This window comes from Passer domesticus, chromosome 3 (genome assembly GCF_036417665.1).
Source record: "Passer domesticus isolate bPasDom1 chromosome 3, bPasDom1.hap1, whole genome shotgun sequence".
In the NCBI taxonomy this organism is placed as follows: domain Eukaryota; kingdom Metazoa; phylum Chordata; class Aves; order Passeriformes; family Passeridae; genus Passer; species Passer domesticus.
The window spans coordinates 85,565,415-85,583,189 of record NC_087476.1 but is presented as its reverse complement, the minus strand read 5'-3'; the positions used below and the strand labels follow the sequence as shown (position 1 = coordinate 85,583,189).

Genomic DNA, 17,775 nt, shown 5'->3' with positions numbered 1-17,775 from the left:
GGTCTAACCTGAAAACAAATTGGAAATAACAGCACCACTGAACTGCGACACTTTCCTGGCCTATCCAACCCTTCAGAAGATTACTCCAGCAAGTAGCAAAAGTCATGTAAGAAGGAAAAGCAGACAGAGAAACAAAAATATTGCCACAAATTAACTGCTTGGTGCACTGGTAATCCCCCATAAGAAAATAAGTGTGAATTAGATCTTCATTTAAACTCCCAGGCTTTTGCTTACTGTCTAAACCCCACAGAGATTGTCGCACCCCCAAGATCTTTTTTTCCCACCAAAGCCCCGTCCAGCCCACAAGGAGTTTTTGAATGTTTTGTTTGGTATTTCACTAAAGGCCCATTTGGTTGGGTCCTTACGTGGGTAATTCTGGCAGCCCCCAGCAGATGAACCCCATCTCCACTGTCCATTAAACAGGGTCAGGTTCCATTTGTTGACCTTGTTTCTTTTCAGTATGTCAGGAGTCAAATTGCAGATCTCAAGGTGACTAAACTGCCTTTGGAAATCTGAAAATGCCATCTTGGCATACAAAGAGACAGGCTAGTCTATCAGCCTGCAATAGATGAAGTAGCTGAGGCTGGACACTTTTCCCAGTGGTGTTGACACTTTTTCCAACAGTGTCCAAAGCTGCATTTAATTGAATTCTGAAACTTGGAACTGGCTTTTGGGAAAGAAAATTGCCCACTGCCTGAATGAACTGTATCTTCTGGAGACAGCCTCTGTCCATGGCTGTTACACATTTTGGGCTCAGTCAAACCATTTTCTGTCATCCCCAGCTGAGGGCAATCCCCCATGGATCATGTTCCATAAACAAATTCACTGGAACTGGTGAAACAATATGTGTGAGGAGATCCCATTTAAAGGGAGTAAGATCTGGCCCTTGAGAAACATCACTCTGTAGGAAAACAGTCTCAGTTTGGTGTTTTGCTTAATTTCTGTCATTGATGTTTGTTTTTACCATTCCTGGTATATTTGCATGAGTGAGAGAGCTTGATTGCTCCATCCTGCTAGCAGAGGTCTGCTCTCATTTCCTAGTGCCTGATGGCCCATGCAGCTGATTGCACTGGAGGGCAGTGGCCATTTATCTTTTCACGCTAGGACAGAGTGACATCAGTTCAGCACTGATTCATATATAATCAGATCAGGATTAGGACAGGCTTTCTATTAGGTCTGAGTAAACAGACTCTTCCCAAGCTGGTAATCTGAACTTTTTCATTAGCATGTAGCATTTAGGCAAAAAAACCAAATCTCAAAATGTAGAGTACCTCAGGTTCATTCTTGCCACCTCATTAATTTTATTACCATCTGGTCTCTATATTTTGGATTAGTGCTGAGTTATGCAAGCTCTAATAAAAGGAAATATTTGAATAGGAAAGGAGATAAATAAAAGGCTAACAATGCCTGCACGTCATTATTAACCCCCTTGGTGCTGGCAGTTTTCTCCATCCAATTGAAAGGATTGCTTAAGGCACATAAAATGTCCAAAAGAGTAAGCTTAATAAACAACTCTCACCAAAACTCTCCATCATCTACTTGCTTATCCAGAGCCTGTTTTTGTTTGGGATCAACATAATTCCACTCATGAGCACTGCAGACAAAGCACAAAAACACTCTGTTCAGCTGTTGCATTTTATTGTACAGTGAGATCTGAGTTAGATTCTATTGTGGGCTGATAAAGGAGTATATATTTCTTCAACAAATAGATCTTGTGCCCCTCCAAATGACAGCACACCCTGCAACCTGACTAATTCCTGCCAGGCTGGAATTAGACTGCAACAGTATTTGCAACTAAACCTTGTATTGCCCCTGCCAGGTGCCAGAAGGTACAAACAGACTGGGTGGATTAGGAAATTTACAGTCTGAAAATCAGTCAGAGCTTCTGCATTTTAGGATTTATTGGGGTGCCTGATATCCTCCCTATGGAAATGATACAACCTCCATTGTTGGGGGTCTTGAAGCAACAGGAAAGCAGAAAGGTCAAATCAGAAAATTTACTGCAGAAAACAGCATTGCTCCCTTGCCATTCTGATATTAATGTGCTCAGGATGGATTCTGCTCTGATCTGCTCCCATGTGACAATGCAGTGCTGCACCTGCCTCAGCAAGGTTGTCCCATGGTAAAAAAGGTGTGACAAAACCAGGATATGGCATATGTGTGTGCCTGAGGCACCTTATCTTGGGACTCAGCAAGGCAGCTCTGATAAAAATAAAATTAATTGTAATGTTATCTCTATCCTTAATTATGATACATCAGCACCCAGGCTATAGTCAGTCAGGACAGGAAACTGAAATCTCAAAGTGTTGCATGAAAAAATATATTGTGGCTCAAATGACAGTAAAATTTAAGCCATTCTAAATATAAAAATTAAAGAGGTGTTGTCGCTACCATGCTCCCAAGACAGTTGAAGCCCAGAGAGTTTCTGAGAGATTTTGAAATTCTTGTGTCTGTATCTTAGTCAGCATCCCAACTTTTTCGAGATTCTCAGATAGGTACCAAATTCTGGTGTGATTTAGAGCTGAGCAACCCTAGAGTCTAAACAGAAGTATAATGGTTTATCCCTGCTTTAACTCCCAGGAACAGGACCTGTTTGTATATTTTACTTAGGTCTTGGAACTCATTGGTAGGATCAATTTGAGAAAAACTGTCTTGCAAAATGACATGAATGTGGCTTGCATGGGGCTTCTCAGAGTCAAACAAAGGACTGTTGTCTCTGATGAGAAAGCTCCGCCTGAGGCAGTATTAATGCCCGCTGGAAAGAATGGATTGATATCCAACATTGGTAATAAATTAACAGTGTTTTATTCCGACTGATTTAGTATCTCTCCTAAATACACTTTGTGATTGGATTGACTGCATTGTTCCAATTTAATTTTTAATAGATTCCAAAATACACCAAAGAGAGAGAAGCAGAGGCATATAAAAACCTATTTATCACTCCAAGATCCAGTCCATTCTACTTCACCCCAGGGATTCCTAAGCCTCACTACTTTCTCTGGCTGTCCTTGGTAACACACCTAAAAGATCCAGAACAAACAGAGCCTGAGCACTTCCATTTTTCCAATCATCAGAGGGCAATTGCTTTTCAGATAGGATAAAACATGTTTTGTACTTGAGTGATGCAGTCCATTACAATTTGCAATAGTTAAAAGACACCTAGATGCCTTCCACCCTTATTTGACATTATCCTGTGCCACCAAGTAAGCCATTAGCTGCAGCATTCACCATTTCATATAATGACAGCAACCTGCAAGGAAAATCATCAGCTACAAACCAGCAGAATATCTACATCCTCAAAAGCACAAAACATTGCACAACACAGCAAGGTTGGAAGGAGGTTATCTGGCATGGGCATCTGTGTAATGATTCCAGCTTCAGAGGAGCAGGAATACCTGGGCAGAGTTCATCAAAGAGGCTCTTACTCTTTTCCCATCAGCTCTGACTGGGAAAGTGCTTGCTCCCATCTCACACAACATAAACAATGGGGAATGGCTGCCTCCTCTCCTGTTCTTCCTTTCTGTACCCTGAATTTTGGTAACAGCTTGGCCCACCTCTACACTTTCTACCCCAGCCTGTTGATACTATACAAGTGGCAGACTGCACAGTGTGCTCCACACCACTACCTGTACAGAGCATCTGACCTGTCTGAGTGCTACAGACACGGACATTTGGCATATACATGCTATAGACATTTTTCTATATGAATGTATGTAAGTTCGGACCATTTTTATGGTCAGTCAATGAAAGACATCAGAAAGTTGAAGGTGCTGCAATGTTGCAGCCCCAAGCTGGTTTGCATGGTGGCCTCAGAGAGGCTGGATTATCTCCTCTGCTCCAGTGATAATGTCCTTTTTACCAGCTTCAGACTTGTGATTACTTCTATTTCAGCTGTAGCAGTTATCTGGAACAATAAAACCATGCACATTTATGATTATATGTTGTGTATGAACTCAGCTTTCATAAGCAAATTAATATGCAGGAAGGTATCCAAAGTGGTGTGCACAATGAATACCAATATTCTTGATGCAAAGTATATTAAATTAAGGTGAGATCCACAGCAAAAGCTGCAGTTTCAGCTGCCCTTAAGACTGCCCCTTAATATGCAGTCCAAGCACAGAAGAAATTCAAGAATGTACAGTGAAATCTAAATCTTAAACCAATTCCCAGCTCAGGTGACAGACCCAGTCACCTGCTAAGACATGTTCACATGAACTTAGCTCTAGCCTGTCTTAGACAAGATCCAATATAGCAAAATTGGAACTCTGGTAATTCTGTATGCCACAATGCAAACAAGATAATGAAACAGGATGTGAAAGGTGTGAAGTTTTCAAAACATGTTCAAACATCTGTAACTTGAGAGTGTTTTATTTAGAGTATTACAGGTGTCAGTAATCTTTAGGAATGAAAACCAAAGCCAGAATCAGACTACAGGCTACAACAAAGTGTCTCAGCAAGCTTGTCTCTGGCAGTCAAGTGCCTGGAGCTGAAATTACACAAAATTTGAATGAGAAATGATATTCAGAGAATGGAGTTCCTGAAGACCAGCAGATGGTTCACAGCTCTAAGTATTAGCACATGCTGTCATGTAAATAGGGAGACATGATGAGCATTGTTTATTTCGAACCTTGTCCAAATTTTTTGATACTGAAATCAATAAAGATCTCACATTAATTCAGTTTGCTCTTGTATCAGACCTTCCTACGCATGTCTTACATTGGTCTGGGCTTTTGTCACAATGTGGGCCAGAGCCCTGAGAAGAGAAACAGGGAGAATAAAGCTGTGTCAGCCTCTTACATCAATGGAGCAGCCAAGCAGTGACCCAGCTCTCAGGGCCTTCTGGATGGTTTGGTAGAGGTTTGAAGGAGCCCTCCACAGCTCATAGGAGTCAGAGATGCCTCCAATAGAATCCTCAAAGACCTCCACAGTGGAGCCTCCTGCCAGAGCTTCATAAGCGCCATTCAGTCTTGGGGGAAAAGGATAAGAGCTATACAAGGGTTCATCTCCACCTGCAAGCACAATGTACCAGAGAAAGAAGGAGTTATCATTCAGTATATCTTAATCAGCTTGGTCGTCAATGTGACCTGGGGCAAGAAAATTGAAGCCTCTTGAAATACAGTTGGCAACACCCTTTATGGACCTAGAAGGAACTGTAGATTCTGAGTGGGAGGGAGGCTGCCTTAGAATGAAGTGTGTTGTGACTGACATCCCTGGTCTGGGCCACCAGCAGGGGCACAGCTGGGGGCACAGCTCTTGCCCAACCCCATACTTGGTGTAGGCCTTCTCCAGCAGCGTGCTCCAGAACTTGTTGCCTTCCTCTGAGTGCACGAAGAGCAGCTTCGCATTCTTGGTGGGCAGCATGTCATCCAGCACCACATCCACCCACTCCCCATACTGCCAGAACTGAGGGAAAGAAGAAAGGAAAAGATGATGGAGGCTGGTGTGCCCAAAATAGCTCCCTGCTACCATCCTCCTACCCCTTCACCTGTCATCACTTCCCCCAGCATAAGCCACTGTAGTGTTACTCCTGGGCTGGATCGCTCTCCTTTGTAATAAAGACAAACTCCTCCCAGTTCTGGATCATTCAGCAGGCTTCTTCATGCTATAATAAATTTTGCTGATAGGAAATACTAACAGCATCTTGTTGTACATAGCATCAAAAACACTCTCTGAACATGAAAACTGAGTTTACATGGTGGACAGCCCAGAAAGCCAGCATGGAGATAGGATACTCTGAACTATCTCTAGGCTCAAACCTTAAGGAAAAAAAAATCAAAACAATATGCCAGTAAAAATGCCTGTAAGTAGAGCTCATCTAAAGGGCAAGCACTCAATAGTGCCAATCCCTTTTGCAAATGCTAGGAAATACATGAAATATGCTAGTGCTAAATTTTGGCCTTAAAGCTAGAAATGTTTACTCCTGAAAGGAGAGATGATAATTCACACCAAAACACTCAAAGGTGAGCTGGTGGAAAGACTAGGTATGTGTTCTAAAACTTCTGTCCTCACCAGAACACCTCCTTTAGCAGGGTGAATCCACACTGCTCCCACCTGTGCCCAACCTCCAGTCAAAGCATGTTGGATAAATCACAACACTCTGGCTCCACAGGCAAGGAAGTAAAGGCAAAGCAGGGAGGGAAAGGGAGGAAGCAGAAGGAAACACACTAGTCTGAATTCACTCTCAATTGCTGGCAGCAACAGAGCTTGGTTTGGGCTCATGCGGCCTGATGGTTCAGCTCAGTTTACAAAATCTGTATAATTCCCCAGAGCCCCATCAGCAGAACCTCACCAGTGAGTGAGCAGATCTCATTCAACATTATTTAACTCTGTTCTTATTTTCTTTCTCTCTCCCCCATCAATTTCACATACACACTGTAACTGTTGATTACTTCACGTGTTCCAAACAAAACAAAACAAGACAATAAACAAACAAAACAAAAACCCAGAGGGGAAAAAAAAAAAGAAAAAATAAAAAGCTGTTTCTAGTTAAATACTAGCATTTTTCTTTTTTATTCTCATTCCCCTGATCATAGGGTACCTGGAAATGAAAGATTCCGGCATAGTCCTTCTGGAAACCCTGAGTCTTGGGAACGACATGGAATAGAACATCTGTATTCAAAGTGAGAGTTGCAATGGCAGTTAGGAGCCAGCAATCACCTAAAACCACACATTATAAGGTACAAAAGTTCATTAATAACTCCATTAAGTCACAATCTCACCTGGACTAAAATGACAGCAGTAAATGCTATGCCAGACTCAGTCTTGATTCAGCAATTCATTCTTGTTCTGTTATTTCTCTCTTTTGCTCATTTTCCACTCACGCAAACTACACAGGTATCCTGGGGCTTCTGAGGCTGACCATGGTAGTAATTTCAATGGTCCAGTTTGTGCTTTGATTTTGTAATGAAACTGTGAAAACAGGCTGCTTCACCCAAGCTTGTTAACACCCTCAAGAGATCAAGAACACAGCCAGAAAATGGCCATTTGAGGTTTGTAGGTTGCAGAGTGGCTGGGCAGGACAGAGTTAATGACCTGTGGTACTTAAGTAGACTCAAGCCACCACATCTGGGGCAGACAAGGGCTCAGGAGATGTCCAGTAGAGGGCAAAAGCTCTGGGTTGATGGAAGGATGGTGGGACTTCCATCCCTATCTTTTGGAGAAGATTCAATGGACAGCAGGAACATTTGTGGGCCTACTCCTCCTCAGCTCTTTCTTTGAAGGTCTGAGCTTGAACTTAGAGCTATTGCCAGAGATTTGCCCAGCAGTCTAATGGAAGATGAAGTCTCTTGGGACCTTGAGGAGGCGAGTCCTTTCTTTGGCTCATTCCTTACTCTGGAAAGGCTGGGCTTGCTTAGCTCTCCCTGGAGGCTGTGTGCCTTGCAGCTGGAGTTGTTTGCTTGGTTGGTTACGTGTTTACTGAGGATTGGAGGCTGGGTAAGCAAAATCCTCTGTCACACCAAAGGTTGTGCCCCTGGGAAACACAGTGACTCATGGTGTTTGCACACTGCAAACAGCAGGAGGAACTTCTGTGATTTTGTTTTATTTCTGAGGGGTGCAGAAAGCCTAGCAAAACAAAACTGCTCTGAAGGTACTAATATTTTCCTGGTTTCCTGAGGATCATCTGTTCCAAGACATAGTTCCTTTGGCAGATACATATTCTGCAGAAGGAATTGGCATCACAGCTCTTGCTTCAGAGGAAATAAATGAATTGAGAAATGATGGAGAGTTTAATCTGCAGCAACACTGAACATCCTAGAGCAGCAGTTAACTCTTTATATTGACTTGGGATTTATGATTTAATGCCATGGTGAATACAAGTGTAAAAGTAGGATGAAGGGACTTGCCAGGTGCTCTCTGCTGCCTGTACCCCACAAGGAGTTACCCAGACGGCTCCTATGAGCTGCTTTGAGAAACCCCTGTTAAGGAGTGTCCCCTTGTGTAACCACCTGAGCTGCAATATGAGATATTTCTATGTGTTGTGGCAGTTCAGTTCAGGCAGTTCAGTTCAGGCAGTTCAGGCCTTTCTAAAGGGGAGGGAAAATCCATTCTTAGTATGTGAGGTGCTGCTTGAGCCATCCCCCAGGATTCTCTGCCTTATCTTTTCTGCCACATTCAGAGAAGAGCATTCAAGCTGGAAGGAGGCAGACAAATGTTTGGATTACTTGCATTTTTTATGAGAAGAGGTTAAAAAAATTTGTTGTGCTATCCTATACAAATGAAGTTTGAAGAGGAAGTGTGAGGCAGGTTAAATATTACTTTGCAGAAAAGCTCTTTGAGGCAAGAGCTCTTAGTTGAAAGATATTTCCTTTGAGGAGAAGAAGATAAAATAAAAGGATTGGGGCATGTTAAAAGTGGAAATGGGGAAAAGTTGATAGTCTGCATATAGAAAAGAAAATCCAGAAGCCTCAGACTATAGAACACCTATGAGCAAAAACCTTCTCAAGAAGGGATCAACTTGCTGGCCTGGAAGTTTCCTCCCAGCCTCAGGTACTTACGTATAAAATAAGCAAAATTATAAGAGCACAAGGTGTGGGAAAAAAGGCTTTAAGAACGAATTGCCCAGGAAATGTAGATGCAGGAAAAATATGTGACTGAGAACACTCAGATCTTCTTTGTAGCTATTTCTTCGAGGCTTTCCTTGGTACAGCATATGTCTTAAGCTGTTGTAATTTCTGTTTTCCTTGAAGAGGTAGAAATAATGGTGATAAGTCTGGGGAATGGATTTTCAGAGGAGGAAGATGAAAAGCTGTATCAAGTCAGAACTGAAATCCTCATTTTTCTGATGCGCTGGCTGTCCCTGGCATGCTGTGAAGTGCAGAGTATTATTTCTGAGAAGTTGGCATGGTGGGTGTCCCTGGTGTTCCTATTGTGTCCCTCCACCCTGTGAGACCAGAGAAGGCCTGCAGCAGTGACAAATTGGTGCTCTCCCAATGTGCAACATCTGGAATGGTTTCTCCTAAAATCCCGGCCAGGATTTTAAAGCCAGTGAGTGAGAAACTACTCCAGGTTTTGCTGAGGATGCTGTATGTTGCATGAACAATTAGTCAGAAGATTTGGTGAAATGAGGGAAGTTTCCTTAAAAACGTTGTTTACTTCCTGACTCAGAACTAAACAATTTCATAATCTCAGCCCAGAGGATGCCAAATGCAGTGTGAAATCCTTCAAGGCACTCTTCTTACAACGTGAATTAATTTCTTAGCACTTGGGAGAGTGAGCAACGTGAGTGCTGCTGCCTGTCTTCAACACACCAATGCAGTCTGACCTCCCAAGGAAGCATTTCAGGGCATGCCTGGGAAGGACTGTGTTGGAAGAATTGCAGTAGTGGACTTGGTCTTAAAAGCAGCCATGCCTTGCTTGAGCAGTGCAGAGTCCCGTCTCCAAACCTTACTTTCTGGGGCCTAATATCTTTGACTAAGCTTGTGTGAACCAAAAGGAATATCTAGGAATTGGTTAGTAACTTGATAAAAATGGAAGTGTGTCTGAGTGTACATGGTTTGGGGGCATCTTTGGATAGCAGAGATGCATGACATTCAGGGCTCCTGTGATATTTACTTTCAGAGGATGTAGGAATCTGTCCATATCAAGAAGCTTCCATGACAGGGCCTAAACTGTGCAGTTGGCCTCTTACCTTCTTGTACACCATAATGGGATCCTAGCCTATTAATAAACCTTCTCAGCCCTACTGGATAATATATGACTAGCTCTAAAGAGTACAAATTAGCACATTCTGTTCCCTTTTTTGAAGTTCAACATCATTTTGCCAGTAGCGAGTTTCACAGTTTAGTTTGTGGTTGTGCCTACAGGACAGTGCAAGAGCACAAACTCCCCAGAAAGGCACCATATGTAGGGCCCTCACATTTGTTCTGATTCAGCTGCAGGTTATAAGTCATCTTTCACACTGTGAAGAAACTATTTTATTCCATTCCTAAAAAGGGAATTTTTTTGAGGGAGAGAAAAAGAGGTCAATTGACCAATTAATTAGAATGTATTTCAAATAGGCTTACAGTCAGAAAAATTACAATATGAAAAAGCAGTTCTGCTCACCGTATGGGTCTAAAGTTCCAGCACTATAGCTTATAAAAATAGCTTTTTTTCTTTAAAGCCTTCTCTATATTAACCCTGCAATTACTTAATGGACACATATCACTGCTTCTGTTCAGTCTCATATTTCATGAACAAAATTTTCAGAAAAATGCCAATTACAGTGGCAGAATGTCCTATAAAGAAGCTAGCTTGATTTTTGGATCTGAAGTAATTTGAAATGGTAGTAAAGTGAAATATTCATTGGGGGGGGATTTTGCTGGTTTTTTGTTTTGTTTTGTTTGTTGTTGTTTTTTTTTTTTTTTTTTTTTTTGTTTTGTTTTGTTTTGTTTTGTTTATTTATTTATTTATTTATTTAATTTAAGCAGTCCTGACCTGGAGTTCGTGGTGAAAAAATGAAGCCTACCCATGCCTATCTCCTTTGTGTGTGTGTCTGTGTGTCTCTGTGTGTGTGTGTATAGATACAGACATGTGTGATCTTGGAGAAGTACTTTGACTGTTAGTACACTTGAAATAGCATCTCTTGCTGCTCACAGATGTCCTGAGTTAGCTCATGCTCTTTGTGCTACCTAGGCAGCCCCTAGTTTACAGAGATAATCAAATTGTTGCAGCAAGTAACAAATCCTTGGTGATCTGGCAGCACAGCGACTCCTCCGTATTGATGATGTTTATCCAAGCATGATCCACTTGCAGAGGCCATAAAATCAATGAGAAATTTGAATCATTTTGGTTGCTCCAGAGCTGTGCTCACTTTCTCTTTAGCTACCATCAAAGTGTATAGACACAAAGCATCTAAACTCTCCTTTGACCTAGAGTTGGTGAGTTTGAGCCAAAAGTCCAAGTCTGTTTCCAGGATGTAACTGGATAGCACAGAGGCATTTCTGTCCTGAGTCTATTCTGGCTTGTTGCTGTTTCAGCAATGCCTAGTGTTCGAAAGGATCCAAAACCAGTGCTGTGGCTTCCTGGATTGCCAAGCAGCTCTAACTCTCAGCTTTAGTCTCTGCTGGAAGCCCTTGTTCAGAGCTTGTAGTACCCGCAGCATCACACCACAAAAAAAGGAAGCACTGACCTGCTAGCTTATAATTTATGGCAGTGCAGGTTGCCTCTGCTTTGAGAGTTCTAAAGACTTTCTTAGGTTTTCTATGGAAATTAATTTTGTGCTGCACCTGTGTACAGAAAGGCAAAGAACGCAGCAAAGGAAAAGGCTTTCTTCTCCTTGGGGTCTCCAAGTTTTTAGTGAATGTATTTTTAATATCAATGGGATATATTTGCTAGAACCAGGATCTCCAATATCCCTGAGCCCATGGGATTGAATGTCAGAAGGGCCATGTATTAATGTTTACAGCAAAATAAATGAACAGGCCCAGTACTATTAAGTTCTCTCCTGCCTACAACCACTTCAAAGGCTCCCTCAACAGGCATCAGATCCATCTCAGAGCTGTCAGGCTTTGGTTTGTTCTCCAGTATACTTTTAATCTCCCCAAATCTGCGTGTTGGACAAGCCACGCACAAAGCCCATGTGGGGTGGGCTCCTGGGCTGGTGTGAACTGGTGCATTTGCCTTGGCTTCAGAGAGCTCCTCTAGCTGCCACCCCAGGCCCAGGGAGTGGCTGGGCCTGGAGTGACCTCTGGGCATTCAGAATAAAAGGCAACTCATGAATATAAATAGTGTGGAAAGCTAATATTACACTGAGGGGGTCTCAGTATTTCAGTATGCTTTATATTATTTAGATTAAATTTATGCCACTTACTTCTTAAGAACTACTGCAAACAGTCCTCGGGTTAACTTATTCAGATAGCAGCAAGAAAACTTCATGGGTCACCTTTAATAACTAAGACTGTGTGAATACATATCAAGTTGTTACTAGGCTATCAAAAATATGTGGTTCAAAGAACATTTAAAATATTTCAAGATTTTCAAGTCCCCATCAAACTCCCCAAGCTTCATCTAGCTTACGCTGTTGTCAAAGAAGTAAGTTTAATGGAGTGAGACCAACTCTGGATTTTCTTGTTCCTTTTGTTCACATAAACCCAGACCGGCAGTGTTATTTTTAAAAGAAAAGAGACATGTCAGAGAATATTATTAAAAATGGGCTCTGTTTCCCTAAAGGAGGTGTTACCCAGTCACATATGTAGCTTATGTAAATATGTAATCAGGGTCCGTTTCAATAAAAGTGTTTTCCATGAGGGTTTTAGTAAGAAGGACTTTGATATTCAAGGTGTTGGATCAATATCAAAAAAGCTTAGTATGCTTGTGAGATGCAAAACAAATACCTGAAGGGTAGAAGCCTGCAGTTTATTTTTGTGAAGGGTCAGCGTGTGTAGAAGCAATTGTAATCAGTTTTGCAAAAACAAATTGGATTATCTTTTTTTTGTTTGGTTGGTTTTTTTTGTTTGTTTGTTTTTGGGGTTTTTTTGGGGGGTTTTTTTGGTTTTTTTTCGTCTTTTTGTGGTTTTTTTGTCTGTATGTCTGTGTGTGTGAGAGACAGAGAGAAAATCAAGGTCCTAATAACAGCAGAATCAGATTTTGGGGCTTTTCTTACTAGGTTGAGGATAGTTTTCAGTACCAGCCTTTGGGTTACTGCCCCACCAAAAGATGAAAAGATGTCTTGGGAAAACCCAGAGCAAGGCACCATGGTGGGGTCTGAATTTTGGGATCCAGTTCTGTTGTTACCACAATGTGATGAATTTTGGCACTGATCTCTAATGAAAGCCCATTTAGCACAAGGGACTGGGACTCCACAGAAACATCAACAGGTGACAGAAACAGAAAGGAACTCAGGGTATTTGTATTCAGTTTCTAGTCTAAACACAATGCACTGGCCTCTTCTCGTTTAAGAATACATAATATCTTTCAGTCCTATAGCTTGTAAACTGTCTGGGAAAAATAGGTTTTACTTCAGGTGAATGTTCTTAATTTTTTTTATGGCATTATAGGAATTTTCCAAGTAGGAGGTGACAAGAAATGTTGCTTTTACTACTTATTTGAGCCATTCTCCTGAAATACAGTAAGTGATTTCCCCATAGTCTGCTCTAGCATCCACCAAATAAATAACTTGGAGCAAGTGATTATGATTATTATGATCTACTATTATGATCAGGCATCTAATTTTTAGCATTTGGAACACAAGCCCACACACCAGGGAATTTTTTAGCAATTGCTTTAATAGTGCTGTGTTTACAAGAGCAGCACTGGTCTTATTTATCAACAACTTGCAGAAATTGTTTCAATCTCATTCGCACAATGGATGTGCTGGAAAACCAGTGAGGTCAGGAATACTGCAGTTAGAAGCACAGGAGAGAGAAAGGCTGATTTCTATGTGTCTAATCTATCAAATTCTCATTACAAGAGTTTCAACCTTCTTGCCTCTCTATGCAGTCAAGTGTTGGCTGCTGCTGTCCTCTGCAGCTGGATCTTATCATGAGACAGGCAGGGAAGGCAGCTGCTGCAGCAGCAAGTCCAAGGGAGAATAAAGTTCCCTTACAGCTCCCTTCTGGCCACTTGCACAGCAGCTCAGTTTAGCCAAAGGCAAGAACTGCAGAAAAATAGGTAAGGAAGTTTTTTTATGATGGATGTCTGGTAGAGGATGAGTGCTGCCTGAGAGATACTTCCTCTGCATCAGGCCCTGATTCAGGGAGCTGAGCAGCACTGTCTTTTTTGTCTGTGGCTGGTTTCTGGTTGCTCCTGTCCCTGCTCACAGCTCTACATGAATGCAGTTCAAGCAGAAAGGAGGGTTCAGCATGAAGGGCTTGGAACAATTTGTTTGCTGTGGGTGGTATTACAGAGTTTACATTCTCTGATCATTTCTTTCTGATGTGGTCCTTGTTTCTAACTCATACTTGGACCATCCTGCTTGATACAAAATGGCACATTACAGACCCAGCCCCTCTACTAAACCAGTTCCTCCTCTGTTCCTTTGTTGTTGTGTATTTGTTTTGTGTGAAACTGAGACAAGAACTTGCTCCGCCTCCCACATGAAAGCACCTAAGGACCAGGCTACAGCAGAAAACTTCCCTGACATTCCTTGTCCCCTGAGTCTTTGGAGCTGCTCTTGCTGACTTGGGCAGAAATCTCACTCTCTTGCCTCAGGGCAAGTGCTCCCATGGTTAGGCTGGCATCCACCTCTGTCTTAACAGGTCAAAAGCAAATCGGTTTTCTGTTCCACATAATTACTTCCTTCCTCCAGGAGACAGTTTGGTGTCTTCCAATTTTGACATAGCTCTTACAAGTCCCCATATACCCTCTCTCAGGCAGCAGTGCTGGTATCTGAGTCCTCTTCTTGGGTATCTGTCCCTCCATAGTATGTCTGGGAGATAGCCATAAAATGGTTAATGTATCAGGAGTTTTAAAATGAAGCTTCATTTCTTTTTCCAAAGCAAAATTCAGAAGCACTATACATACCCAGGTCTCCTTGGCAGACATCTGTTTGGGTAGCTCCTCCAGTTATAAACTGAGGATTGGCACATAACTCCTGAAAAGACACGATTTCAAAGTTTGCATCACCCTTTCTGGTCTGCAAAGTTCCCTTTTCTTATTCCTTATTTTAATATTCAAAAACTATTAAACACTTTGAATATTTATTTAAAAGTATACCTTTTCTTCTCCCTGATTAACATGGTCCCAGGACAAAATTTCTTTTTTAAATTGAGGGCTGCATGTATTTTTTTGAGGCAAATCCTGATGCCCTTTGCTACTAGGCACTGTCACTGATACTACTGAGAATTTCTGCCACAGTGGAGACAGAGGTGAAAATTCACCTCAGCGTTTACATCTTATTTCATCTTGCTGAGACTTTGGTTCAAGCAGCACAAATAAGTTTGTGACTCTAGCTGCTGCCTGTGCCACTGGAACTGTGCTGAGTTTCCAGTGCCAACAGTGTGGAGGATGTACCCCCACCCCGACTCTGCTTTCTGGGAGGCCAACCACAGAAATGCTTTTATTAGCAACAACCCCCCTTTCTTCCTGGCCCTTTGGGGCCAGCCAAGTGGGTTATGGCAATGACTGTCACTCCTACCCCAACTCTGAGCTCTCCAACAACTCCTGGCCTATATTAGGAAGTCATTATTATCTCTAGAGACAAAAGCCTTTTCTGTTTTTCTGAGAATTTGCCGTGAGGTTCTGGGTGGCAGCAAGAAGCAGTTTATTGGAAGCCTAACTTGGCAAGCAGAGTTGAAGACAGTTTAGGCAGTCACTGGCTCTCCTCGAGAGCAGCAGTTGTCAGCTCTGAGCATTCCGTGGAGAGACAGAGACAACCCAGGACTTCTTGTGTACGATGGAGAGCCAGTTTGTGCATCTTCCCTCCAATAGGAATGATCTCAGCTGCATCCTTTTGCTTCTGTCCAGTGGAGAGGGGTCCAGCAGTAGGTTACCCACCAAACAGAAGAAAGTTTTGTGGATTTTTTTCGCTTCTCCTTCCAAAGTGCTGCACCTGGTGCCAGTCAGCTGCATATGACTTATTACTCACCCAGACACGTGTCCTTCCTGAGCCACTCCAAAGTGCTGTATGCACCTTTTACACAACTGAGTTTCTCCTTCAGGGCTCCCACAGGCTGGTCTCTGGCAGGCAGGGCTGGGACATTTAACCCTATTGGATCTCAGCCCTCAGTTATTCCTTACGTTGCTGTGATTGTGGCTGTGTGTCTGCCTGCAGCAGGCTCAACACTGTTCTTGTATGAGAAACCAAAGTTTAATTTCATGAGTTTTTGTTGTAGTGAATGCTCCAAGTGTGGGGACACGAGGCTTGATTCCATTTTTTTCAGAAGGCTGATTTATTATGTTATATAATATACTAAAATATTACATTACAACTATACTAAAAGAATAGAGAGAGAAGAAGGATTAGAAGGTTACAAAGAACAAGAATACAATAGAATGCATAACAAAATCCTGTGACTGCTCACAGCCTTGGCACAGGTGGCTGTGATTGGTCATCAAGTGAAAACAATCCACATGGACCAATGGAAGATGCACCTGTTGCATTCCACAGCAACAGATAGTTATTGTTTACATTTCTTTCCTGAGGCCCTCAGCTCTCAGGAGGGGAAAAATCCTAGCAGAGGATTTTCCATAAAATATCATAGCTACAAGTTTTCTAAGACTGATCTTCCCCAAGGATAGGTAAAGCCAAGAAACACATCCGTGGTATTTGTTGAGGTAACATCCAGGTGCCAGAGTGAGGTGATGATAGATAAATGGCATTGCCAGGCTTATTAAACCTGGAGTTACTAAAACTGCAAGTTTCTGTTTCTCACTTATCAGGTGAAAAAATAATAAAGCCCAAAGACTTTTGAAGAAAAATAAATTCTCTGTTCTTCTCATTCTCCTTCCCTCCACCAGATGGAGGTAATTAATTTGGGGGGGGAGGAATCCTCATTTTTAAAAAATATTTCTTGATGTTGCAAAATGACAAAGGAGAAGTAAATGGGGACAGAAATAAATAGAGTTCAGAAAAATCTCTGAAGCCCTGACTTTGTAACTTTAAAAAAAATCATAATCTAATATTTCCTGATGAAAATTACTTTCTTAGAATCACAGGACATTTCTAGGATATATGTATTTAGGTAATAACATTTCCAGTCAGTTGCTATTTAACTGTTACAGGCAGCTTGAAGTGAGACAGAGGATTTTATTTAGGATTTTATTTACGTATTAGTGTGATTTCCTGAGGGGCACAGTAGCTCAGTGTGGGTGATGTTACAAATGATAGTCAGTGGCTCCTGGAGTGGCCCATGGTCTGGTGGGGCTTTTGCATCCACCTCTGGATTGCACCCTGGACTTGTAGCTCTCTGGAGTTGGGATGGACAGGAAGAAAGCAGGTTGCTGAGAAGCAGGAACCCATGAAGCACTTATAGGATTCCCTGCTTTATAATGGGCTTAGAACACAGTGATTCCTTTTCCCACCCCCTGTCCAACTTGGCTTCTGCCGTGGAAGTAAAGCAAGATAGAATTAAGAGAAAAAGACCTACAGGAACAGCGGCTATTCAGCTCACCAGTGATTTAACCTGGATGTTCAGCTGGGCTTTGGTTAGGTTTGAACCTAGTGAAATAAGAGAGCACTCTTACTGTGGGGCACATCCAGATTATCCCCCGAGTTTTGAAGGAATATGGTCTCAGGTCCTGGTAGCCCAGAGCAGAAGGACAGGCTGGGAACTTTTCATCCTTGAGTATGCCAGTCTGCAGGCACTGCTGCTTCAGGGCTTCATAGTCATACTTCAAATACTTGATGGCATTCCTGTTGGATCCAAGCCCATCCACTGCTGCTCATTCTTGGCAGAGTCTTGCCGTGACCTTGGACATGCTGCCCACCCTCCTAGTGTGTGCTGCAGCTCTGCCCTTGCCTCCAGGGACTGCCCCAAGGGCTCCAGCAGCCCTGGTGGGTGGAGGCAGCAGGGGAGCAAATATGTACCAGGGAGATGGGTGGGAGCCACAGCCATCCCATAGAGGCTGGGATCATGGGCACTGCTGCTGCTACTCCCATGGTATTTGCTCTTTTTGTTGTCGTTTTAAAAATACTTTTAGCAAGAAACCAGGGAGAACTTTTTGCAGGCACACCTGTTAACAGTTGGAAAGAGACTTGTGTGCATTCTGAGTGCTGAAAGTGAGGTTTAAGGATCAGTCCTTCAAAAATTCAAGTGAAGATGGTTCAAAACTCCTTTCCTCCTTCTGAAATCAAACTCTATGCTGTTGGAGGGTCATACAGCCACAAAACATGGAGCTGGATATCTATTGCTACAG

General features: G+C 42.4%; 1 protein-coding gene across 1 annotated transcript in view; it reads right to left on the bottom strand.

Moving 5' to 3' along the window:
* CAPN8 (calpain 8) overlaps nucleotides 1-17,337 on the bottom strand; it is a 30,703-nt gene extending 13,366 nt beyond the window's left edge. The window contains 9 exon segments of the mRNA XM_064415857.1: nucleotides 368-526; nucleotides 1,520-1,594; nucleotides 2,935-3,020; nucleotides 3,809-3,904; nucleotides 4,798-4,966; nucleotides 5,270-5,403; nucleotides 6,539-6,657; nucleotides 14,443-14,512; nucleotides 17,104-17,337. Of these exon segments, the coding sequence (XP_064271927.1) occupies nucleotides 368-526; nucleotides 1,520-1,594; nucleotides 2,935-3,020; nucleotides 3,809-3,904; nucleotides 4,798-4,966; nucleotides 5,270-5,403; nucleotides 6,539-6,657; nucleotides 14,443-14,512; nucleotides 17,104-17,337 (1,142 nt within the window).
* Nucleotides 17,338-17,775: the final 438 nt, after the last annotated feature.